General features: G+C 35.8%; 3 protein-coding genes across 7 annotated transcripts; all 3 read left to right on the top strand.

Moving 5' to 3' along the window:
* The first annotated feature begins 847 nt into the window (after positions 1-847).
* Positions 848-11,144, top strand: LOC113694741 (structural maintenance of chromosomes protein 2-1). The gene is made up of 21 exons (XM_072073515.1): positions 848-1,370; positions 1,905-2,585; positions 2,714-2,857; positions 2,949-3,239; positions 3,334-3,519; positions 3,623-3,787; positions 3,868-3,927; positions 4,292-4,354; positions 4,463-4,554; positions 4,792-4,888; positions 6,083-6,199; positions 6,337-6,555; positions 7,128-7,268; positions 7,346-7,513; positions 7,595-7,779; positions 7,905-7,998; positions 8,071-8,159; positions 8,396-8,621; positions 9,511-9,585; positions 9,861-9,993; positions 10,818-11,144. The coding sequence occupies exons 1-20, from the start codon at positions 1,053-1,055 to the stop codon at positions 9,978-9,980; spliced, it is 3,531 nt and encodes a 1,176-aa protein (XP_071929616.1). The 5' UTR covers positions 848-1,052; the 3' UTR covers positions 9,981-9,993; positions 10,818-11,144.
* Positions 11,145-12,591: 1,447 nt separating this feature from the next.
* On the top strand, positions 12,592-19,042 carry LOC113696034 (DEAD-box ATP-dependent RNA helicase 11-like). Of its 5 annotated transcripts, none has more exons than XM_027215336.2 (7): positions 12,592-12,722; positions 13,392-14,259; positions 14,346-14,429; positions 15,257-15,499; positions 16,066-16,233; positions 16,555-16,668; positions 18,546-19,042. In XM_027215336.2, the coding sequence occupies exons 2-7, from the start codon at positions 13,510-13,512 to the stop codon at positions 18,684-18,686; spliced, it is 1,500 nt and encodes a 499-aa protein (XP_027071137.2). In that variant the 5' UTR covers positions 12,592-12,722; positions 13,392-13,509; the 3' UTR covers positions 18,687-19,042. The 5 variants fall into 5 exon arrangements, with proteins under 5 accessions (XP_027071137.2, XP_027071134.2, XP_027071138.2 ...); XM_027215333.2 differs by lacking the exon at positions 18,546-19,042 and adding an exon at positions 17,498-18,397; XM_027215337.2 differs by having other exon boundaries at positions 12,677-12,830.
* A 4,238-nt stretch (positions 19,043-23,280) lies between these two features.
* LOC113695131 (S-protein homolog 1) lies at positions 23,281-23,718 on the top strand. Its single transcript, XM_027214110.2, has one exon. It carries the CDS (start codon positions 23,281-23,283, stop codon positions 23,716-23,718), a length of 438 nt encoding a protein of 145 aa, XP_027069911.2.
* Positions 23,719-25,077: the final 1,359 nt, after the last annotated feature.

The raw sequence follows: 25,077 nt of genomic DNA, 5'->3' as shown, positions 1-25,077 counted from the left end.
TGGATCCTAACTCGAATTATATAATTGTGCTAACAAATTTCAGTTTAAATCTGAAATTTCTACTCGACACTTTTAAGACCAATAGTTGAATTACTTGCCTTGTGATTGTGTTAAAATTTGAAAGTGTCAATCACTTATTTCTTTTTGCCATACTTTTCTTTTGTTTACTTTTTCTATCCAAATTTAATTCGATATAAACACTCGATAATATTTAGGATTAAATGTCTTCTTTATTTTCAATATTCGAGTAAAAGAAAATGAATATAAATGAAAAACTAACAAATTTTTTAAACTCACGTATATATCTATTTGATTTCACTTGAACAATATGAATAGTGTGTAATATATTTCTATTTGATTTCACATGCTATTCGTACTGTTCAGGTGAAATCAAATAAATATATACATGAATTTAGAAAAAATTATTCACACACATGATCAATAAAAGATGAAAAAATTCATTTTGAAAAATGTGAAGGATGAAAAAATTCATTTTGTGAAATGTAAGGAACAAAAAAATTTATTTTATGAAATGTGAGGGATTATGAATCGAATTATATAAAATTTGATTTGATAAATTTGTCTTTAAAATATGATCACGTGCAAGGCATGTGGTGAATTCCGACAAAAAATTAGTCGGAAACCTAAATAGGGATCAAATTTGACCAATGTGAATTTGTAAGGGACGTAAAATTATATTTTTAAAAGCGAAGGATGAAAAAAATTATTGTGTAAAATGTGAGGGACGTTTTGAACGATTTTCCTTTAATTCGTTTTAGAATTAAAATTAAAAAAAGGAAAAGAAAAAGAAATGGTACCCATTTGAAATTGTCCGTGAAATACTTTCCCGCGTCTTTGCTTCTTCCACTTTCTACTACACAAATCTCTCCATTCATTTTGATTTTGTCCGTTGCTCTACTTCACACTCCCCCAAATCTCTAGTAGGGTTTCAATCTTTGAATCCCGCAAACATACATTTCCTTCCAAGATTAGAGCAAATTTCACTCTTAAAATAGCCCTCAAATTCTTGCTTAGGGTTTCAATTTGTGGCAATGTACGTCAAAGAAATCTGCTTGGAAGGGTTCAAATCCTACGCGACGAGGACGGTTGTGTCGGGATTCGACCCGTTCTTCAATGCGATAACCGGGCTAAATGGGTCGGGCAAGTCCAACATTCTGGACTCAATTTGCTTCGTTCTGGGGATTACCAATTTGCAGCAAGTTAGGGCTTCCAATTTGCAGGAGCTAGTCTACAAGCAAGGCCAAGCTGGCATTACTAAAGCCACTGTTTCAATTGTGTTTGATAATTCGGACAGGAGTCGCAGCCCTTTGGGTTACGAGGATTGCCCTGAAATCACTGTCACTCGCCAGGTATGCTTCCAAATTTCTACTGATGATAACTCGAAATCTGGAACCTCTTCTTTTGTTCTTTTTTATAAAGCAATTTAGAAATGGTTTGGTGATGCGGATGGTGAGAATCAGACCTCGCGTTTTAGTTTGAAAGCTGCATGATTTCACATGTGCACCTAATGAAGCAAGTAGTTAAGTATAATTTTTGTTTATCCATTGCGAGTATGAATGGAGGGATACCGTAAACGTTCTAAGCTATCCACTGCAATGAAATGCTAATTCTTCAAGAGCCAGTTAAATATCCTTTAATCTGCTTCATAAGATCCAACAATTGAGTCATTCAGTCTGGAATAGCTTCCGACCCTTTAATTAATGTAAAAGCCCACTTTTCAAGCTTTCACCTTTCAAAAATGGTTAGTTAAATAACCAAATTGAAAAAAAAATAATAAAACCTTTATCTACGTATGGAGTTTGAGACTTTGCATATATGCTTTTCAGCAAGCACTTTTGTTAGCTAGTACTTAGTAGTTTGAGGGATTTTTGATGTATTTTCAGATTGTTGTTGGTGGAAGGAACAAGTATTTGATTAATGGACACCTTGCTCAGCCTAGTCGAGTGCAAAATCTTTTTCATTCAGTGCAGCTGAATGTCAACAACCCACATTTTCTGATTATGCAAGGCCGTATAACAAAGGTTCTGAATATGAAACCTCCTGAAATATTGTCCATGCTTGAGGAGGCTGCGGGGACTAGAATGTATGAAACAAAGAAAGAGGCTGCCTTGAAAACCCTTGAGAAAAAACAGAGCAAGGTGGATGAGATTGACAAGCTTCTCGATCAGGAAATACTTCCAGCTTTGGAGAAATTGAGGAAAGAGAGGATGCAGTATATGCAGTGGGCTAATGGAAGTGCAGAACTTGATCGACTTAGGAGGTTTTGTATAGCATATGAATATGTTCAAGCAGAAAATGTAAGGGATAATGCGGTTCAGATGGTGGAAGAACTAAAGGCTAAGATAGTGGAGATTGATAACAATACGGAATTGATGCATAGGGAACTACAGCAGATGGAGAAGCAAGCATCAGAACTTACTGCTGCAAAGGAAGCTAGTATGGGTGGGGAGATGAAACTTCTCTCTGATAAAGTTGATGCTCTGTCTCGAGAACTAGTCAAGGAAACTACTGTGTTGAAAAATCAAGAGGAAAGTCTCATGACTGAGAAAGCGAATGCTGGAAAGGTGCATTTGGAGTTGCAATTCCATTTTTTGATCATTTGCTTCATCATATGCATTCTTCTAAGTTTTTAGTTTGTGAATTTGTGAATTTTCCTTTGAAGTTAATAAAATTCATCCCATGATAATATCAGGTTGAGAGAAATCTTGAGGAATTGAAGCAATCTGTTGAAGAGAGGGCTGCTGCTGTAAAACATGCTGAAGATGGAGCAGCTGATCTTAAGCACAAATTTGAAGAGCTTTCTAAGAGCTTGGATGAAAATGACAAGGAGTACCAGGTAATTGTTCTGAGAATGTTGGTAGAACATGTGAATGGAATCTTTAGCGTTGAAGTTGATTTGTTTAATTGACTCTGAAATCATCATTTAGGGCATATTAGCTGGTAAAAGCAGTGGAAATGAGGAAAAATGTCTTGAAGATCAACTTGCCGATGCCAAAGTTGCAGTTGGCAAGGCAGAGACGGAACTGAAACAGTTGCACACAAAAATAAGTCACTGTGAGAAAGAGATGACAGAGAAAACTGAGCAGTTAGTGTCAAAGCAGGAAGAAGCTCAGGCTGTTGAAAATGAGCTTAATAATCGGATAAAGGATGTTGAAAATGTTAAAAAGTTATTAGAAGCTCTCCCATACAAGGAAGGTCAAATGGAAATATTACAAAAGGTATCCTCGATTTTTCTGCTGAGCTTGAGATAGACATCTGCTTCAAGAAGGTTCATGCAATAAGGTTTTTTTTTCTTATGTGTAATTTTGCCAGGATCGTGCCATCGAGTTAGAGACGGTGCAGAATTTGAAGGATGAAATTCGAATTCTTTCTTCCCAATTGGCTAATGTAGACTTTACATACAATGATCCTGTAAAGAACTTTGATAGAGCAAGAGTGAAAGGTGTGGTTGCAAAACTTATTAAAGTGAAAGACAGCTCTGCAATGACTGCTCTAGAGGTTGGTAATTCATGTGAAAAGATGTTATAGCTCAGTGCCTTCATATAATGGGAGGACCGAGCTGTCCAAGCCCTATGCCGAGCTCTATTACTATTTTATGCAGGTTGCTGCTGGTGGGAAGTTGTTTAATATTGTAGTAGACACTGAAAATACTGGAAAGCAACTCCTTCAAAATGGTGGCCTCCGAAGGAGAGTGACGATCATTCCTCTGAATAAAATTCAGAGTAATCCTATCCCCACAGGAGTTCGAAATGCTGCTGTTAGACTGGTTAGTATTGTCATCAATTCCTACATATGTTTATCTCCTCACTTGTTGCTTTGCCAGAAGATCATTGTTCTCAGTGACAGGTGGGCGAGGGAAATGCTGAAGTAGCACTTTCTTTGGTTGGATATGATGAAGAACTCAAAGTATGCTCCTACCTTCTAATTTTACTTAATGGTCTTTCTTTTTTCTTTTTTTTTCCAGCTTTCTTGTATTTGCATTTTTTTGAGTTCTGTTGCTGTTTTTTACCTCATACTTGGACCTTTCTAGTATTCATTCTCCCTTCGTATCAGAAATTTGTAATAAACTAACTTTTATTTTGGTTAGTGTAGGCCTTATAATAGATTTCTTACTTGGGAGAATATACAAAGTGATAATAATTTTTAATTTGGCTCACAGACATGCACATCTTTTATCTTTGTTCTGCTTTTCTTTTTCTCTTTCTTTTGTGAAAGTTGGATCTTTCGTCCGTCTGTTAGAAATACCTTTAGTGGACTTGATGCATTGCAGAGTGCAATGGAATACGTGTTTGGTTCAACCTTTGTCTGCAAAACCACTGACTCTGCACGAGAGGTAAGTTTGGTCTCATAACAGGACAATTTTAATATTTTGACTGTGAGATTTAGAATTCTGCTGTTTCTCACTTTCTCAACCTAATTAACTCTACTCAATGGTTCTCAGGTGGCTTTTAGTAGGGAGGTTGGAACACCAAGTGTGACTCTAGAAGGAGATATCTTCCAGCCTAGTGGTCTTTTAACTGGTGGTAGTCGAAAGTAAGATATAGTTGGCTTGTTATGTTTTCAAATACTTTTCCATAGTCAATTGCATCTAAAGTTCTTGAGGGCTCATATTTTATTGTCTTGATGCATACCTGGATACATCAACTCCTTTAGACTAAAAACCATGTGCACACACACACACACACTCACTGATCTCCATTCATATGCACACATAGAGATGTCTGTGTTTGTGATGAGTATGTATCTTGAGATTCTAACTTACTATTGCAGGGGTGGTGGTGATCTGTTAAGGCAGCTTCATACTTTGGCAGAAGCTGAATCAAAGCTCGCTTTACATCAGAAGCAGCTATCAGAAATTGAAACCAAGGTTCACATCTCTCTCTCTTTCTGTCTGTCTCTCAAATGAATGCTTGTGGGCTTAAAGAGACATGCAAAGGATGCAAGAAGAAAATCCATTTGATGAATTAACTCTGCTATTTCAGGTACTAGATTAGTGAAGGTTTAGGAGTCAGCCCACTGTTTCAAAAGCTCTTGAAATAAAGATAGTTAGCAGTCTTCATGCGTGCTCTCTCTTTCTCTCTTCTTCCTTGTTTGTTCTTTTCTTTTGGGCGGGGGGGGGGAGGAGATGATTGGCTAACATATTATAACATATTATAGGCTCTTGTGATTTGTTTTTCTTCTAAATGTGATTTCTCACTTTCTATTATTTCCCTTAAGCAATAACTTATGTCATTCGCAACTTCATATAATCCTAATTGGCCATGCACCTTAAAGCATCAGCTACCAATTCAGTTATTGCTGCCAGGAAAATACGCTTTCTGATGAGAACATGAAGATCGGGCTCAAGAATCATTGAAGATCTGAACTTGTGTCATGATTATTTCTTGTTATTTATTTAATTGAGTTGTCAGCAATGTTAGTTGTTAATTAGAGTTAATTTGAGAGTTAAGTAAGTTGTTTGAATTAGGGAATCAAGATTTGGAAATCAATCAAGATTTGGAAACCAATCAAGATATCAATCAAGATTTGGAAACCAATCAAGATTTGAAAATCAATCAAGATATCAATCAAGATTTGGAAACCCAAGATTTGGAAGCAATTAACTACGTTCCTAAACTCTAATTCAACTAGAATAGGAAACTAACTAACTCAAATTGGCTTAACTATGGTCAACATGACCTTAGTCTTTATTCCCTAATTCAAACAACTTACTTAGCTCTCAAATTAACTCTAATTAACAACTAACATTGCTGAAAACTCAATTAAATAAATAACAAGAAATAATCATGACACAAGTTGAGATCTTCAATGATTCTTGAGCCGGATCTTCATGTTCTCATCATTCCCTCCCCTGCTAGATGATCTAAGTCATTTATTTCTTGCAAGAGATGTGATGCCATTATGCATGACCACAGCAATAGCCTCATGGTCAATCATTTCTATTATTTAAATTTTCTTTAGTTCTGGCAATAAGTTATTCTTTTGTGAAAGTATCGGGAATGGAAGAGGATCCTATTAGTCATTCTTCTCTTATAATATACTGTTTTATTGTTCAATTCAGATTAATGACCTCCTTCCTCTTCAAAGAAAGTTCAAGGACCTTAAGACACAGTTGGAACTCAAATCGTATGATCTTTCACTATTTCAGAGCAGGGCCGAGCAGAATGAGCATCATAAGGTTGGTATGGAGCGGATCAATATCACTTATGTTGCTTTACTATTTTATAATTCTGAGTAATTAACCATGATGCTCCTTCTCTTTAGGTAATTGCCTCTTAACATTTCTCTTTCTAACAACATTAATTGGTAATGTAGCTTGCTGAACTAGTGAAGAAGATCGAGCAAGATCTTGGAGAAGCTAAATCTTCTGTTAAAGAAAAGGAACAATATTTTGGAATCTGTGTTGCTGAAGTTTCATCTCTTGAAAAGTCAATTCATGATCATGCTGGTAGCAGGGAGAAAAAACTCAAAGATTTAGAGAAGAGGATTAAGGCAATAAAAGTTCAGATACAATCAGCATCAAATGCACTTAAGGTATGTCTTTGAAGTTAATCGACTTTTGATTCACTATTAAAAGGGTTTTGCTTTTCTTGATGGCTGTTGCTTCTATAGTTTTTTCAATGCGCTGAACAAAATGGATCAGAGTTCTTAATCCTTATTGCTGCTATTTTCAATCGACGGCATGCAAAACAAAATGGCTTAGAGTTCTTCCTCCTTATCTGTTTTTGACTTGACAGTTTGCTTGGTCTATTAGAAGCAACCCTCTCCTACAAGTAAATTAAAAAAAAGTGAAGATAGAAATTCATTGGATGAATCATTGAAGTGGAAAAATATAACCTAATAGTATTATGGGGATGATGGGTGTCATGTAATGTATCTGCTGTTACATAAGGAAATTTGTGTTACAAGCAAAGCAGTTGCTGACATAGTGTGCAAGAAACACGAGTCTAACACCTAAAAAAGTGATGTATGTTTGTGCCTTATAACATTCTCCAGAGACAGTTGAAAATGCTTGTATAACAATTATTTGATTCGCTAATGCATGTAGAAACACAGGTTATTTGCATGTTTTACATTTCATGTAACGCTAATGCCAATATTACTAGGGACATGAGAATGAGAGGGAGAGGCTTGTAATGGAAATGGAAGAAGTTAAAAAGGAACAATCATCACTGGAGAGTCAATTAGCTTCATTTAAGCAGCTGATAGACAATCTCATCCTAGAAGTGGAAGCTCAAAAGAACAAGGTAAATTCTGCATATTAGAAATTTTACCTTCTGTATCTTTGCTGCTGTATTGAATTAATCATATTTCCATCCTACAGGTCGCTTCCTTGCACAAAGATCATAGTCAGGCTGATTCGGAGCTTAATGTAGCTCGCATGAAGATGAAGGAATGTGATTCACAGATCACAGGCATTCTCAAGGAACAAGAGAAACTTAAGCGCAAAATTACTGACACCAACCTCGAGAAGAAGAGGATGGAAAATGATGTAATTTTTTGATTCAATAGCTCGTGTTCTTATTCTGCTGATTGTATATTAATGGCTCAGTCTCTTTTCTTTGGGGTTTAGGTGAAACGCATGGAAGTCGAACAAAAGAATTGTTCTTTGAAGGTTGAAAAATTGATTGAGAAGAATGCATGGATCACATCTGAGAAACAACTCTTTGGGAGGAGTGGGACTGATTACGACTTTGCGGCTCGGGATCCTCTGAAGGAGAGGGACAATTTCCAAAAGCTTCAAGATGAATTATCAGGGTATGCTCAAATTTTGTCTTTGAACAGTCAGATTTTGTGGTTTATGAATCTAATAGTAGTAACAACATCAGTAAGAGTTCCAAAAAGTTATGGCTGACCTCACTTATCTTCTTCTTTTGACGCAGCCTTGAGAAAAGGGTCAATAAAAAAGTTATGGCCATGTTTGAGAAGGCTGAAGATGAATACAATGATTTGATATCTAAAAAGAACATTATTGAGGTCAGTGATCTTGATCTGTTCAGAATATTTCAACATGTTCACAGTTTTAACTTGAAATGAACTCGTTTGCAGAATGATAAATCAAAGATTAAGATGGTGATAGAAGAGCTTGATGAGAAGAAAAAAGAAACACTCAAAGTCACTTGGGCTAAAGTTAACAGGTAAATTGAACTTTGAGGTGAACTACCAAAATGGAGGGGGTACAGAATTGGTGTTACCTTTATGTTATATCATTCAATCAACTAATTATATTATTGTATCATTTACGAATTTCCCTGTTGGTAATGCAACCTCAGTGATCTTCATTTTTCCATAATCTCTGTCATTGCATGTTGCATAAACCCTTTCATTGACCAAGATTTGTGATTAACTCAACCTTTTTGACAAATTTGTTTAGTGATTTTGGATCTATATTTTCAACTTTGTTGCCGGGCACAATGGCAAAACTGGAACCTCCTGAAGGTGGCAGTTTCTTGGAGGGTTTGGAAGTTCGAGTTGCATTTGGAAGTGTCTGGAAACAGTCTTTGTCAGAGCTCAGTGGAGGACAAAGATCTCTACTCGCACTTTCACTTATTTTGGCCCTGCTTCTTTTCAAACCTGCACCACTTTATATTTTGGATGAGGTAAAGCAAACATTCCTTTGGTCCTAAGTTTGGTATTTTGTACCATCATATATGGAAATATTTCTATGTTGAAGGCTATAATTCACTGCATATATATTACTTGAAGACCATACTATGACAGATGTTATGTTGAATTCGTCTCTGGAATTATCAATTCCATAAATTGTGCAAAAATAAAGAATAAGAGCAAGAGCATCTTATTGTACACTCTGGCAATCCAATCCCTCCTTTCAAATGCTAGCCTGTACCACTTATTAAAGTATCTGAACACTAGAAACTTGAACAGTAGACATCATTTAATCCATAGTGTCTCTGAAGTGATTATCTTGTTATTTGAATAACTTCATGAAGAAAGTGTGATCCACATGCACAGGTAGGTGCTCCTTCTACCTCTCCAGTTGTATTTTGGCATCTGTCAGTAGGAAATAGCATATTTATACATTTAGGTATTATAGACTGGAGAGCAGGAACTCTGTGCTTTGTTTAGTTTTTTAAAATGCTTGTGTTGTTCACAGTCTTCTCTTCCAAATCTCTTATTGGTTGTGCATAAAAATTGGGGTGGGCTGTTAGATAGATTCCACAAACTCTTTTCATTGAGGAGGTATTGGGAGACTGTAAGATCAATTTGCATGGAGTTTTGCTTTTTCTGGCTTACTATTGTCTCCAACTTGGAGGTTCATTGGAGGTGGATCTCTGATCTTGTTCTATTTAGTTGTCTTTTGAATTTTTTTTTGTTTACCTCCTTTATGTAGGATAATCAGTTTGCCACCTGAACTGCGGTGACGTTGTTTGGACTATTCTCAATAAGATTGTGTGAAATATAGCTCACCTTTAGTTTTGTAAGTGCTTGTTAAACGAGATGTAACAATTTGTCTGGCTTGCCTGGCAGGTTGATGCTGCTCTTGATCTAAGTCACACGCAGAACATAGGAAGGATGATCAAAACTCACTTTCCCCATTCCCAGGTTCATTATCTTTTTAGTAATTCGAAGTTTAGATTCTTGCGAGCTGTTTCACTTAAGGGAATAATTCTAAAACGTGAATCCACATTGATTTTCTGGACACAATGAAGCAAAAAGCGACTGTCTTCATTAGTGAAATTCTGGAAGACAAGTCAGATGAATTATCCAATGGGCGTTTAAGTGCTATTGGATGGAAGCTGAAAGCATTACTTTTGATATTGTCACTTCTTACTAATTCAACATGGTACTAATTACTTTTCGTTCATGTTGTTGTGCAGTTTATAGTTGTTTCTCTGAAGGAAGGCATGTTCAACAATGCCAATGTTCTCTTCCGGACAAAGTTTGTGGATGGTGTGTCAACTGTGCAAAGAACTGCAACATCCAATCCAAGAAAGTGATATTGATTAACTGGTGGGCTGATTCTTTAACTGATAATATCTCAGAATGAAATTCTTTTATGCTTCATTTGTCTACCTGGGGTGTCTTATGCATAATCCAGACATTAAATTGGTATAATCTCCTATATTTGTCTATCTACATGTAACCATGATCCACCTTAACATGATCGTATCTCTCCAAGTTTCTAGTTTTGCTTGTTTTATGTAATACAAATGGCATAGGAAAAGATGAGTGGGTGATATTCCAAAAGATATTAATTTGATAGCAAAGGAGTTCTTTCATGTCAAAATATTTTAATATCTTCTCCGCTGGAGACATTCAGGTACTTCAGTGTAGGATCTAAGTTGGTATTTGCAAACAATTGTGCATACTTAAATATTGAATGAACCTGCTAAGTGACCTCTAACGATATCCCTTCTGAAAATTGATCTTTTGAAGTATGCGCTGTACATTTACACATTCTGTGCAGAAGCTATGACACTTGCACAACTAGACTATTCGACTAATTGGTCAGGTTGAGGTATCACAAACATCTGGAATATATATATATATATTTTTTTGGGGTTGGGTCCAATGATCACAAGGACTATAGAGATTTATTTGATCCTGTAAAGAATCACAAATCAGATTCACAAAAAGTACTTTACAGTGATCAAATTACAAGAAGTAAAGGTCAGTTTTATGCGCTATGAATGCGATGATCTAAACTCTGGAACGAAATATCCTTTAACTATCTCTGTATACAATCATCATGTTTCTGTCCAGTCTATTCGGAAGTAGATTTGTTGAATTCAAATTCTTAATGTTTATTTCTTTTCTTTTTGTTGCCTTTACAGTGCCTTCGAAGCTAATCTACACAATTGGAGTGAAATTATAGTCTTGAATGGTGCTGGAGTTGTGATTGTCGAATGATGATGCTGGTGTTTCCTCTAGTAATTGTACATATTAGATTGGCTGGTAATGAGTGTAATGACTCGGCAGCTTGAATGTATATGTAAATAGGCAAGTGTTGTAGCAAATCAATCCTGCTTTCCTCTTCTGATGTTTTAATCCAGGCAAAACCTGCACCAGTTTACTAATAGTGCTTGTTTTAGTATATGGTATTCTGAGCCAATCAATTGCAGGAATTGCACAATCTTGCACAATTCATCAGTTGTGACCAATTGATTATAGCCAACTAATTCTGTTTCAATTATAATCTCCAGAACTAGGATTTGGTGGTTGACATTTTTTTTTTCTTAAGTTGAAGTTCAGTCTTTGGTGGTAATCATTTGATAGCACATCATATTGTGATTGGGACTACTGAAAATTCACCTTTTTAAGTTCTGTATGCTATGGTTTTGAGGACAAAGAGGAAAGGCTCAGGTATTATTCTAGCCGGACCACGGGCAAGAACGGTTGCACACGGCGTAATTTTGTTTGCACATGATGTAATTTATTTTTAATAATGTGTAATTTTAAAACAATATTTTGTGGGCTTCACATATATTATTAAAATCGAGATGCAAAATAAAATTTGAATCATATAATTTTTTTAATTAAATTTTGTTCAGGGACGGTCCTTCTGACGGTCGTCCCTGCCCGTATCCTATTCTAGCCGGTGAAGTCCGAATTCAGATGGGCATAATTAGTGGATGCTCGAAAGACTAAAAAGATTTGATGGCAAACAGGCCTCGTTGACCTCAAGAGGAAAGTTTTCTATGCCAATGGTAAAAACTTAAAAAAAGGGTTGTCTTAGAGTATTACCAATTAGATAAATTAAAAGTCAAAGATTGTCGTTGCCTCATTTAACTTTTAACTGAATATTACTAATATAATTCTATAAAAGTTCTGTTTATTAGTTAATTAAAAGATCCTTTAACAAATTTTAACAGCCATCTATGTCATGAGTCTTATTTAAGGCCAAGATTCTTCATGAATCAAACATGTCTTAGAAATTTTAACGAAAGCCATGGACTGTAGTGTCTTCGACTCATAATCATCTCCAAAATTTTAAACACTTTTTCTAATCACTTTTTTTTTTTTTCTCTATTTCATATGTATGATATCACAAAAAAAAAAAAGAGAAACTACGTTATTGTTCTAAATAATTTTTTAAAATCACCTTTCCAAACATACTAGTTAAGCGTGTTTAGACAGTAAATTATTTACACAAATTTATCTGCTTGCATCATAAATATAATTTTTAATTATTTTTTTATCTTATTTACGTCACATTAAAAAAAGCATTTCGCTGTAATATTTTTTTTCACAAAAATTATCCTAAATAATATCCTATCCAAACACACTACTAATTTCTTGGCCAGTTTATTTATCACAAAAGCAGTAAAAAGAAAAAGAAAAACACACACACACACACAAATTGAAAAGAAGAGAGTAGACATCTAGGAAGAGCAAAGACTCATGGTGTATTCGGAATTACGAAAAATGTGAAATTTGAATCTATCAAATTACTAAATCGCTAATTATTAAAACAGATAATATATTTGATAAGTGAATAGCTTATAACTTATTTTATTTAGAAAATTCATTGCTAATTACTTATTCAAATATTTTATTTTTAATTGTCAAATACCACACGAATCAAAGAGAGACGGTCACTTACGCTGCTGAAGAGATATCCCTTTTCATAATATATTCCGCATACGCACGACAAAACATTTAGTTTACTTGCGATCCCAAAAATAAAAAGTGTAGACTGAAAAAGCAGAGAGATTTTTCTTTTCCTTGAAACCACGAAGGTAAGTTAGTGCTACTAACAAGTTCCTCCTCTCCTTCCTTCTTTCCTTTCCTTTCCTTTCCTTTCGTCCTCTTCTCCTCTTTCCTCTCTTCTTCTTGTTTACGGCAAAGTAAGTAGGAGTATTTTTGGTTTTCTTTGGTTGCTAATTTTAGTAATAGGAACTGCGAACTCTTTTTTTTTTTTTTTTTTTTTGAAATAATATTATATGGATTGATTGATTTGGTGGTCGTATTGGGTGTATTCAAGTCCAAGCTTTTTCAAATCCTTTAATTCCGCTTTCTCTGTCCGATTTCGTAAAATTTCTTCGACGCCTAATTTTAGGGTTTTCAAGTTTTCTCACCTTCCAACAAATGATAGCAGAATTTTTTTGCTTTCATCTTCGCTACGCATCTTCTGATCTCTGCTTCTCAGGTCCATTTTACCGTACTTCAGCTTTAAGGAATGCGTTTTTGTTTAGAAGCAGCTGAACCTTAAACGGCGGCGGATTTTTTTCAGCTTGTTTTTAGCATTTTTAACTTTAATTTTCTTGTCTCGATTCATTTTTTTTTGGTGTATATATATTTTCTTCTGCGGTAGATGATTGCTTTATTTGCGTGATTACATTCTTGGTTTCGAAAAATTGGTCCTTTTTCTCCCCTCTTTTTTTTAATTGGTTATTGCTTCATAACAGGTTTTTGAAGAGTGGAAATTCTAGGTCTATAGCTCTTTGGATGCATTAGCAATTCGTGCTCGGTTTTTGGAATTGTGGGTTAGTGAGGTTTGTTGCTAGATATTAGGATTCTGGGAAAATGAGGAGTTCTTGGGCAGATGCTGTTGAGAATGCCAACTCTGGTTCTGTGGAAAATGCTGGGACAAGTGGTGCGAGTGGAGCTTCCGCTACTTCCAAGTCGGCCTATGTCCCGCCACACCTCAGGAGCAAACAGCCGACCGCTGAGCCTCCTGCACCGTCTCATACTGGCCCACCATCAGCTAGTGATAGGTTTGGGTACGGTGGGGCCTCTGGTGGGCCGCGGTATGGTGTCCCTAGGTCTGACTATGGAAGACAAGGGTATGGTGGTGGGGGTCGTGGGGCTGGCGGTTGGGGGAGCAGAAGTGGAGGTTGGAGTAGGGAGAGGGAGGTGAATCCTTTTGGCAACGATGATGCTGATGGTCTTGCGGAGAGCACATTCAGTGAGCAGGAGAATACTGGTATTAACTTTGATGCCTACGAGGACATTCCGGTGGAGACAAGCGGGGATAACGTGCCTCCTCCTGTGAATACATTTGCGGAAATAGATTTAGGGGATGCACTCAATTTGAATATCAGGAGGTGCAAGTATGTAAAACCAACTCCTGTTCAGCGCCATGCCATTCCCATCTCTCTAGCAGGACGAGATCTAATGGCTTGTGCTCAAACAGGTTCTGGTAAGACAGCTGCCTTCTGCTTCCCTATAATTAGTGGAATCATGAGGGGAGGTTTCCCTCCAAGGCCACGTGGAACACGGACAGTATTTCCGCTTGCTCTCATTCTGTCACCTACAAGAGAGCTCTCAATGCAGGTGGATTCTGTATAACTTTGTTTGATGTGTCTCTTTTCTGTTCGTCTGGCAATGCATAATTTTCTTTTTTGTTATCAAATGTGCAGATACACGAGGAAGCTAGGAAGTTTTCGTATCAAACTGGTGTTAAGGTGGTAGTGGCTTATGGAGGAGCACCAATAAATCAGCAGGTAGTTAATTAGTTACTACAGCTCATTTGGATTTAACCAGTACTCATCTTGTGGAATTTTTTATGCATCTTTTCACTGTCTTTTGGTTGATTTATGTGCATTACTCATAAAATTCAGTATAAAATTATGTAGGTATTAAATTATTTTCCTATAGATATGTGAGACTGGGATTAAGCTTTGTTGTTCTATGAGGCACAATAAGCTTGTATGTAACCTCAATATTGTCAGAGACTTTTGTCATCAATAAATGTTCATCTTGGGTCATTTGTCTTTTGCCACATGTAACTCAATTTTCGTTTCAGGATAACAGCCATGTTTCCCAATTGTTTTATTCTTTGTCTAGTGTTTTTGTCCATTAAATCTACGTGGGCCAAATCCTCGTTTTCCTTTTGCCTTTATAGAGCTATATTTCCGTACAATTGAAGGGTTTTTGATAGGCAATGCCATTTCTTAGAAACAGAAGGGTAGAAACTTTTGGAAACAAATATCATTAGCTTTGAACAGGGTAGATTAGAAGGTCAAAAAAGGCAAATGAGAACACACTTCAAGGTTTTTAACGTTAGATCAGAATCTAAATTAAGCTTATTGTTAACGAAACTAGATGAGGAACTTAATAGAAGTGAGTTTGTATTTATGGTGTCAAATTTCTGATCTTGTGATTGATATGAGGGAGAATCAGGCACATGATATTCTTGATTTTGCAGATGTGCTAAAGTTGGTAGTCTTAAAATTGCTCAACAATTTGTGAAGTGCCAATTGTGTAACCTGTTACTTTTATTGTGGTAGTTGTGTGTTTCTGGGGGCTGATAGTTTATTATGTTTTGCAGCTGCGTGAGCTTGAGAGAGGAGTCGATATTCTTGTGGCAACTCCAGGAAGATTAGTTGATTTGCTTGAGAGGGCAAAAGTTTCATTGCAGATGATTAGGTTTCTCGCTCTTGACGAGGCAGATCGGATGTTGGATATGGGATTTGAGCCTCAAATCAGAAAGATAGTGGAGCAAATGGACATGCCTCCAAGAGGTGAAAGACAGACAATGCTGTTTAGTGCTACCTTTCCGAAAGAGATCCAGGTTCTCTTGCTAGTTACCTTTTGCTCATATCTCAATGTGTCTAATTAAGTTTGTTCCGGTTTCTTTGATTTTGAAAGTTATTTGTGCCGGTTAAGGTGGCTATATGAGCTGTACACTGCATATATTTCTTGTTAATTTCATCAATTGTCTGGGAGATCAGTTGTATGGAATGCTACATGTGGGCCATCAAATTTTCTGTGAGACCTATTTCATTCACTGAATTGGTGTTGTTACTAATTTTCAATGGTTTCTGATGTCTCATGTGGAAAGCCACTTGAGTGATTCTCCATTATTTACCCATTCATCTGTAATTTTTACAGCTTTATTGCTTGTACCTCATTGGTGTAAGATTTTTTGGTGTTTATGTGCATTGGTGTTAGTTTACTAACCAACAAAAGCAGTAATGTTCTTGGCCTGTAGGGGTTGCTTAGTAATTCGCATGCAGTCTCTTAAATAGAAATTCCCTCTTTCTGTTGGAGTTCAATTCCTTTAAATTTGGTATTTTGGTCAACAGTTTCTTTTTAGTTTATTTTTTTTCTTATTTTTGGTTTCTCACCCATGTGCAGAGATTGGCATCTGATTTTCTTTCAAACTACATATTTCTGGCTGTTGGAAGGGTTGGCTCAAGTACAGATTTGATCGTTCAAAGAGTTGAATTTGTGCCTGAGAGTGACAAGAGAAGCCACCTTATGGATCTTCTTCATGCACAGAGGGCAAATGGTGTTCACGGCAAGGTACTTTGTGGCACTGTTTATATTCTTTTATTTGAGATTTAGTTGGTTGTCCATTGTATTTTCCATATGTAGCTGAATTGTTTTTTTGTCTGTTGGCTGCTTTTGGTATCATTTTCCTCCTTTCTTCCTTGTTCAGTAAGTTGCTACCGTATGCAATACTAAATGAAATAGTGAATTTTTGTCTCGTGCTGAATAATGCTATCAAGCAGCCTGTTGGGTCTCCTGCTGTTATTAAATTGTCATTACAGTCTAGAATTTTGCCAACCAGTTATGATTTATTCTATGGCTTTGATTTAATTTCCCATAATTTGGATTTTGTAGCAAGCCCTGACATTAGTATTTGTGGAAACAAAGAAAGGAGCTGATGCTCTGGAACATTGGTTGTGCATGAACCATTTTCCTGCAACTACTATCCATGGTGACAGAACACAACAGGTAAACAAGAGAGTGTTCCCAGAATTAAAATCTGTTTGTTGAACTTATTTATACTCCTTGCACTCGTTTTCTGTTTTTCTGGTACCCTTTTTCATGATATGGAAATGTTATCTTTTGTCATTGTAGACTAAGGGTAGTGTGAAAATGCTGTCCATAAATCACAGTTATAGATGGAATACTCTGACATTACTTGGAGGTATAGATGCGTTAAATGTACTATATTATTACAGTTCTTGGTCAAATAGGGCAATGAGACTTGGATGGAGGGACTGTATCTTTTACCTCATAATATCTTCGTTTGCTGCTTTCCAATTATACTATGTTTCTTCATTCTCATGAATCTCAACAGTCTCTGCCATTGAAATAAACAAATTTCGAGTTCTTGACTAGGTTCGCTGAGTATCTTCTTATCAACATGACAATTGCTTTCTTAGTGCTGTAGTTTTGCCATGCGCTGTTCTACGATGCAAAAGCTTTGAGTTTTAGTTCACCAATAAAAGAGAAGAAAATTCAATTTTTGTAGAATGAAGCAAGGGTGTGTGTGTGTTTTTTTTTTTTTTGGATGGAAAAATGGCCCAATGATATTGTGCTTTGTAATTTTATGACAACTTTAACACCTTGTTTTGGTAGTTATTATCATGCTTTATCAAATTGCTATCCCACACGGTTAATTTCCTTGGAATCTTCTGACAACAAACATTATCAATTTATCAATGTATCAGTTTCGAATTGAAACAGCAGCTGTCATTTTCTAGTTCATGGAGACTTATTTTGTCTGGGCTCCAAATGTTATCAGGCATGATTTAATAAGAAGATGGTGCTTTTTCAGGAAAGAGAGCTAGCTCTGAGATCATTTAAGAGTGGGAATACTCCAATTTTAGTAGCAACAGATGTGGCAGCCCGTGGTCTTGATATACCCCATGTTGCTCATGTAATTAACTTTGACCTTCCAAATGATATTGACGATTATGTACATCGTATAGGGAGAACTGGGCGTGCTGGTAAGACTGGATTAGCTACAGCTTTCTTTAATGAGAGCAATATGTCGTTGGCAAAGTCTTTAGCGGAACTGATGCAAGAGGCTAACCAAGAGGTACCTGATTGGTTGACTCGCTATGCTAGTCGGGCCTCATATGGTGGAGGTAAAGGTCGGCGGTCTAGCGGTGCTCGGTTTGGTGGGCGTGACTATAGAAGGGATTCCTCTTATAATCGAAGTGGTGGGGGATCGGATTATTATGGTGGAGGTGGTTATGGCAATTATGGCAATTATGGTGGGGGATATGGTGCTGGAGCTACAAGTGCTTGGGATTAGTGTTTTGGAATGTGTGTAAATTGTGTTCTAACCGTACATATGTTTTATCAAAATTTGCCATTTGTAATGCCCTGCAATGCAAAAAATGTGGTTTAGTTTATTTTGAGTATCTATTCTGAAAAAGCTTGTGTGGTCCTCCATGGATATCAGGAGAGAGAATTATGTTAGGTTAGTGAGACTGCTGATGATTAGGGTCATGTCATGTAAGCCTTTTTTGTCTTCTCTATGTGGCTTTGTTCTTTCGGTCTCTGGATGTGGGAGAGGTTGTAGAGATGTGGGATAGATGGTTCTAGAATTTAAATTATCATCATGCCAATTTTCTGCAGGCATGTCCCAAAGCTGTTATAGTAGCTTATACACTTTTTCCTGTAAAAGTTTGGAGGGTTTACCAAAATTCCAGTATCTGTTTCTCTCAAATGTGTCTTTCCTCGCTGCATGTGGGGAAATTTTTTTTTAACTTGTCCTTTTTTAAAATGTGGTATGGCTTATCGTCGTGTTTGTTGGTTGTCTCCAATAAATTGGTGATGGAAAAGTTGTGATTCTTTCATGTTTAAGTTGCAAGCAGGGCTGCAAACGAATCAATCCAGCTTGGTCAAAGCCTAAATCAAAGCTCGGTGCATATGGATATGCTTGGTTTGTAGGCTCATTGAGCTGGTTTGCAGCACAGGTCGCAAAAAAGGGGCGTCGAATGGTCGCTGCCAAATAGAGAACTGGAAAGCACCACAGGTAAAGAGTTTGCAAGCACCACAGGCTTTTTTCTGGTTCGAGGGGAGTTTCTAAGCGCGGTAGTTGATTCACAAAGTAAGTGTGTTATGGATTGAGGGTTTGGACCTTTGGTTTATGATACATATATGTATATGTGGAGCCGAGATCCTCAACTGTCATACATATGTGGAGGCCTGACTAATGATTTTAATTTTTTGTTGGTACTCGTGTTATTGTTTGAAGTAACCAAGCATTGCATCTGGTGACAAATTATGGTTTTTGCTGGATGTCGAAATGATTGGTAACCCATAATTATGTTAATGTTCAATTGAAATACTCAGAATCTAAGTTAAAGAAGCCTCATTCTCTTGTTTCTTCAGAATCACTACTACATTCCAACGTGGTCTGAAAAAAAAAAAATAAATCTTTTGCATTTGCATTGTGATCCACAGTTTGGTGACAAGGAAAACTTCTCATGGTTCCAGTTATGTTATCAGCCAAGACTTCTTTGCGGCACGGGTGGTAAGTAGGCGTGGCCATGGTTCCACTTGAAACCGGGAACTGGACCGTTTGGAACCGGACCAGAATTAGAATCAAAATCGTGGAACCAGAACCATGGTAGAACCTTGGATAAAGGTTCTGGTTCTGATTTTTTTCTGGTTCTCTAAAAAATAGAACCAGAACTAGAACTGCCAGTTTCAGAACCGTTAAAAAAAATTAAAACAATTAATATAATGAATTTTTTATTACTTATGGTGATCGATTTTCTATTAACATTTTGGAATCCTCTAGTAACATTGATAATAGTCTCAAAAGGGGTGTCAAAATTGGTGATAGAATATTTCTTGAAAAGTTGAAACGACAAAAGGGTTCACTTAATACTAATACGGAACTTGAATCATATCTAATTATCAAGTTTGAGCATGATGATAGTAACTTAACTAAACAGTTTAAAGTCCTTGACTGGTGGAAGCGAAAATTAGAGAATTATCCTATCCTCTCCCTTATTGCTAAGCAAATTTTAGCAACTCTAGCATCAACAGTAGCAGTGGAACAAGCTTTTAGTGCGGGGGGAACCATTTTGGATGAGACAAGATCGAGATTAAGCCTAGAATTACTAGAAATTTAAGTATGCGTGGATGATTGGACTAGAGCAGAATATAGACAACAAGAAATGAAAAAAGATGAAGAAATGCAATAAAAGGCAAAAACCAATAAACTAATGGATAAGAACTTTACCATTTTCTTTGCTTGGCTGGATTGTGTGTGTCTATTGAAATAACTCCCATAAGAACCTTGACTTTGGCAGTTTGAAGCAGTAGGGAGTTATATCAAGAAGATGACGAGTAAGTGGCGGTATTTCTTGGATGAGGATGGGATATCTTTTCACCTTTCTTATTCTTTCCATTCATCTTTCTGAGACTGTTGTAATTGTGCGTGCTGACAATTATTCAGTTCACACTATCGATAGCCTTCCATATGATATGCTAACTACCGCTGGGAATTTTTTATGGGCTTATGTCCCATAATTTCCTACTCCTGTCACTTTTGGTTGTTATTGACGAATATTTGATGGGACACGTAAATGCGTTAAGGGTTCTTATACACGCGCTGGACCGTTGTTATACACACACACATAAATCGGATTTAGCATCAGGTTTTTTTTTGATATAACCTATAGGTATCCGTATCCGTTTTACGGTTTACGATTAATCTTATTCGAGCCAAATCGAGCCCCTGGTTGGAGAAAACTCTCCCTACATTGTCCTTTCCATTTCTATGAATTTTGAATCCGAAATCTTGTGATTAAAATATGCAATCTCCTCCTACTTGCACAAACGTCCGTTGGTACCATCAGGTTTTATGCATATACGGAAATTGACTCCTATTGTAAGATGCTGGACTTTGGCAGTTTGCAGTAGGAGAGAATTAAGATAACAACAGAATTTCACTTCTACATCCTTGTAATTTCTGAGGCAATGATGATTGCATGTGTACGGTTGGTGGGATAAAATTCAAACTTAACAAGTGGCATATGTAGTTCACATTATTAATAATCTTCCATATGGCATTCCCATGGCAGTTCACTGTAAATCTCTAGAACCAAATATTGGGTATCAGACCCTCCATTCCATTTCAGCGATGATTTGAGAACGACTAAGTACTCCTATTACTTTTGGTGGTGGTTTTTTACAGCGATTTGGTGAAAATTGTTGCGTTGAGGGGTCTAATACATGCCCTTGGACTGTAAAAGGAGGTGGTCTCTATCTCCTAACCAAGAACATTGAAGGACCATGGTACAAAATGATGGATTGGGATATCATAGAATCAGTATGAAGCAAAAATATGTTATGAACTTTTATCTTCTTCTTCTTCTCTGAATTGTACTTTGTTCTCATTTATAACAAATTATCTCACTCTCTCTACTCGTTTTTTTTTATTGATTCGACCTCAATTACCAAGATATTACCTGTATACTTGTTTAAATGTATTTTCTCAAACTTTTACATTTCTTCTCCTAAAATTAAGAACAACTACAAGATAAACTGCTCTTTTTTTTTTTGTTTTTTGCATGCTTGTGTTATCAAAAGTTGCTGCCATTTTGGTTGTAATTCTATAAAAAGCTCTTTGGCCAGACTAATTTGCTGTACTTTTATTTAGCTAAAGCACATTTGACTGGAAAAATCAAATCCAAGAGCATATATTTTGTCTAAAACGCATCAATCTATATCATCACCATAGTTGGCATTTAGGATGGGAATAGAGGGTCTGAAGAACAAACGTTTGAATCGGAATATGAGCTATTGTATCAATGCTAAAATATCTATTCGTTTTAGAATTATTTTATCACTTTTATGTGGGCTGGTTTCAAGAGATCTAGTTGCTTAGCAATTGACTGTCAATCTAAAGATGATGAGCTAAGTTATCACTTGTCATACCCTACGCTAGAGTGATGATTTCAACTGGGAAGTCCAACTGGGATAATATCAGAAACCTCGATCTCCTCAGATTTATCCTAATATCACTTGGTACTCCTGAAATTTAGAAATATCATTTACGTCCCCTAATAATTGTAAAAAGACTGTATTAACCCTCACTTGACACATAATTCACATATCAAATAAATGGAGTTCAAAAATTTTCAAAAAAAGGAACAAAGTCACTTTCTTCTATTTCCCTTTTTTCCGTCTTTCTCTCTTACTCATTTTTTGGATGTCTATACAATATTTTATTTGTAAATTATAATAAATTGAATTTTGTTTATCTTTTCCTTTTTGTGATTGTGATAAAATGGGGTATAATTTATTTGCTTATTTTGAATTAGTTTTTATAATGATTGGTACAATTTAATGGTTTGGTCAAGGATTGAGACGATTTTGAAAAAAAAAAAATATAAAGTTCATAAGAAATTGGTTTTGACCATACAGTGTTAATTGGGTGCAAGTGTATTTCTTTTCAAATATATATTTTTTATTTTTTCAATTTATATTTTTATGGGGTATAGCATTATGTTGTGGTAGTAATAAGAGATTGTTTTTTAGGTGGTGGTTTTATTGAAGTGAACAAAGTGGTTTAGGAATATTTTTATTTTTCAAGTAAAAGGGTAGTTTAAGGTTTTTAAAAATTTTGTTACACAAAAAACAAAAGTAAGAGAGGTAAGTGATATTTTTAAAACCTTAAAAGTGCCAAGTGATATTAAGAGAAACCTCAGGAGAGGTTTCTAATATTATTCCTTTAAAGAAAGTACTTCATAGTTTATTCCTTTGTCAATGTGAGAAAAAAATAAAAATATTGGGAAATTCTGATTTGGGATAATTTTGAAAACCTCCCCTAAAGTTTCTTATAATATCGCTTAGTTCTCTTGAAGTTTTTAAAATCTCACTTATCTCCGCTATCAGCTTGACAAGACCAAAAGTCCCTATTAAAAGTCACAAATTGTAACATTGTCCTTGCACTCTTAATAATTATTTAACCAAAAAGAATTTTTAAACCAAAACATGTAGATAAAAAAATAACTAAATCGCTATCCAATATTGGTCCATATTTCTCTGTATTAAGACGGAAAGCAATTAATAGCTTGAAAGTTTTTGCGAGATAGTTATAAGGAAGTCAAGAAATTTTTTTAGAAAATATGTTTCAATACATGATGTCATTTAAATTGTACTGAAAATTAAAATAATCTTTTCAGATGCATGGCTTGTAATATAAATCCTACTTATAGAAAATTTTTTATAAGTTAGAATTAAAAAATCAATAAAAAATGACCTAATGAATATCCCATATTTTCTTTGTTAAAAAATCATTCCTTTTCATCTTTTTACTTTTCAACCTTTTATCCACCACTGTACAAGTACAATTGATGATCTTGTTAATTCCACTCTCTTGTGCTCTGAACTGTCATCTTTATTGTCATTAAAAAAAAAAAAGAAGACAAAAAGCAATAAAGTTGAGGATAACAACAGCATTTTTTTTTCCTGTCTTGGGTGGGCAGTATGTATCTTCTATTGAGATGGCTCCTATAAGAAGCTCGATATACTTGGCAGTTTGGGGCACAATAGAGTTGAATTAACAAGATGGTCGATCGCACTTGTACAATGGGGATACAATTCCTTTTCATCTTTCTTGTTTTCTCCATCCTTCCTTCCGAGGCTAGAGTGATTGCAGTTTATCGCTACGTGTATTCAGTTCACATTATTGATAATCTCCCTTACAACGTTCCCTTGGTAATTCACTGTAAATCCAGTGATCGAGATCGTGGATATGAGACCCTTAAATTCAGCGACGATTACAACTGGGAATTCTTCATGGGAGATGGTCAAAGGGTTTCCTACTCTTGTCACTTTTGGTGGCTTAAGGGCAGAAAGCAGAAAGAATTGGTCGTTTTTGATGTTAATCTGATAAAGAATTATTGCGTTGAGAGTTCTCATGCATGCGGTTGGGTGGTAAAAGAAGATGGTTTCTACCTCTACAGCAAGCGTGGTGGAGGACCTTTCTACAAAATGGCCGATTGGGATATCAAAGAATCTGTATAATCATGAAAAGTATCTTGGCGATGAAGCTTTTTATTTATTTATTTTTTCTGCTCAGTTCCAACAAATCTCATCCTCTCTACACGTTCTTATTGATTCTGTCTCGATTACTAACACATTTCATAAGCTTGGGGCTTATCAATTTGTAGACTTTTTGATCTTTACCACACTAAAATTAATGAACACATGACACCATTTCATCATACCTCAAATATATTTTTGCTGAGGCAACCCAAGATACCATGCTTATTTATTAGTAAAAAGTTCGAACCACTGAACTTTGGTTCAGTAGTTACCAAAAAGGGATTAAATTCCTCTATGGATCAGAATTGGGGGGTTCGAACCCCACCTACAATTAAAAAAATTCAAAGGATGTGTCGGAACACTCTTTTAATCGCGTTGGATTTGTATATCTGCCAACTTCTTATACAATCTCTTTAATTTCTTCCTCCCTCTAAAATAGAGTAAATTAGGTTATAGAAATGCTATTTAAAAATTTTTTTTTTTCTCCATAGCTAGCTCAAGGCAATTGTGGCAATGAGCGGTTGGGATTCTCTGTGCCACTATTCGGTACCAAATCCAGTGCCAATCCTACTAATCACGTGATGGTAGAAGAAATTTAAATAAATAACATGTAACAAATTAAATAAATAGGACACTTGGCATAAATATAGAAATGACATTGAATTGCCACCGAAAAAGTGGCATTGAGGATCCCTCTTGTGGGCAATGAGGGAAAGTTTCCTTCAAAAAGTGTTCTTAAGAAAGTCCCTAGATAAAGGCAGTTGAGGAATGCAAAAACACTCAATTTACCCTCCAAATTAAAATGTTTTCCTTCAGTCAAGAAATTGTTTCAATCTGGCTCTTCCATCCAACAAAAATCCAAGTTCTAGCATTTAAAGTTTTGAAGCGTATAAATGTGTACTTCTTTTATTCTATCATCTCAAATTAAGTTTTCGTTTTCTACGACAAAAGATAATGACCACACGAACTGCCTTTTTCATGTTTTTGTCATTATTGAAAGTTGATTTCTAGAACGCGTCACCAAAGCTGCCATTTGGCTGTAACTTTGACCTCTTTGGCTAGATTTTTTTTGTACAGTGTTTAGCTACACCATATTATACCTGGAAACATCAAGTCCAAGAATATATACGTATACATATATATTGTGTAAAATTTTCGTTTTAAGACGAGTTTGCCCTTCTTTATTGCGCTTGAAATTTTAAGACAGTTTGCCTTTCAAACCCTATACGTGCAAATCATATGATGTCCATTCTGTTTGTCTTAACAGTCAAATTAAACGGAATCACACAAAACATATATATGTATACATATATATTGTGCAAAATTTTCGTTTTAAGA

Source organism: Coffea arabica, unplaced genomic scaffold (assembly GCF_036785885.1).
Source record: "Coffea arabica cultivar ET-39 unplaced genomic scaffold, Coffea Arabica ET-39 HiFi ptg000040l, whole genome shotgun sequence".
Taxonomy (NCBI): Eukaryota; Viridiplantae; Streptophyta; class Magnoliopsida; order Gentianales; family Rubiaceae; genus Coffea; species Coffea arabica.
This window is presented reverse-complemented; position numbering and strand designations above follow the sequence as displayed.

Bases quoted from the DNA above. Each gene is read 5' to 3' on its own strand.
- LOC113694741 (XM_072073515.1), top strand. From the start codon at position 1,053: ATGTACGTCAAAGAAATCTGCTTGGAAGGGTTCAAATCCTACGCGACG. The intron at 3,928-4,291 runs GTATGCTCCTAC...GATGCATTGCAG, and splicing joins GATATGATGAAGAACTCAAA to AGTGCAATGGAATACGTGTT. The intron at 9,586-9,860 runs GTTCATTATCTT...GTTGTTGTGCAG, and splicing joins CTCACTTTCCCCATTCCCAG to TTTATAGTTGTTTCTCTGAA.
- LOC113695131 (XM_027214110.2), top strand. From the start codon at position 23,281: ATGGGGATACAATTCCTTTTCATCTTTCTTGTTTTCTCCATCCTTCCT.
- LOC113696034 (XM_027215333.2), top strand. From the start codon at position 13,510: ATGAGGAGTTCTTGGGCAGATGCTGTTGAGAATGCCAACTCTGGTTCT. The intron at 14,430-15,256 runs GTAGTTAATTAG...TATGTTTTGCAG, and splicing joins GAGCACCAATAAATCAGCAG to CTGCGTGAGCTTGAGAGAGG. The intron at 16,234-16,554 runs GTACTTTGTGGC...TGGATTTTGTAG, and splicing joins CAAATGGTGTTCACGGCAAG to CAAGCCCTGACATTAGTATT.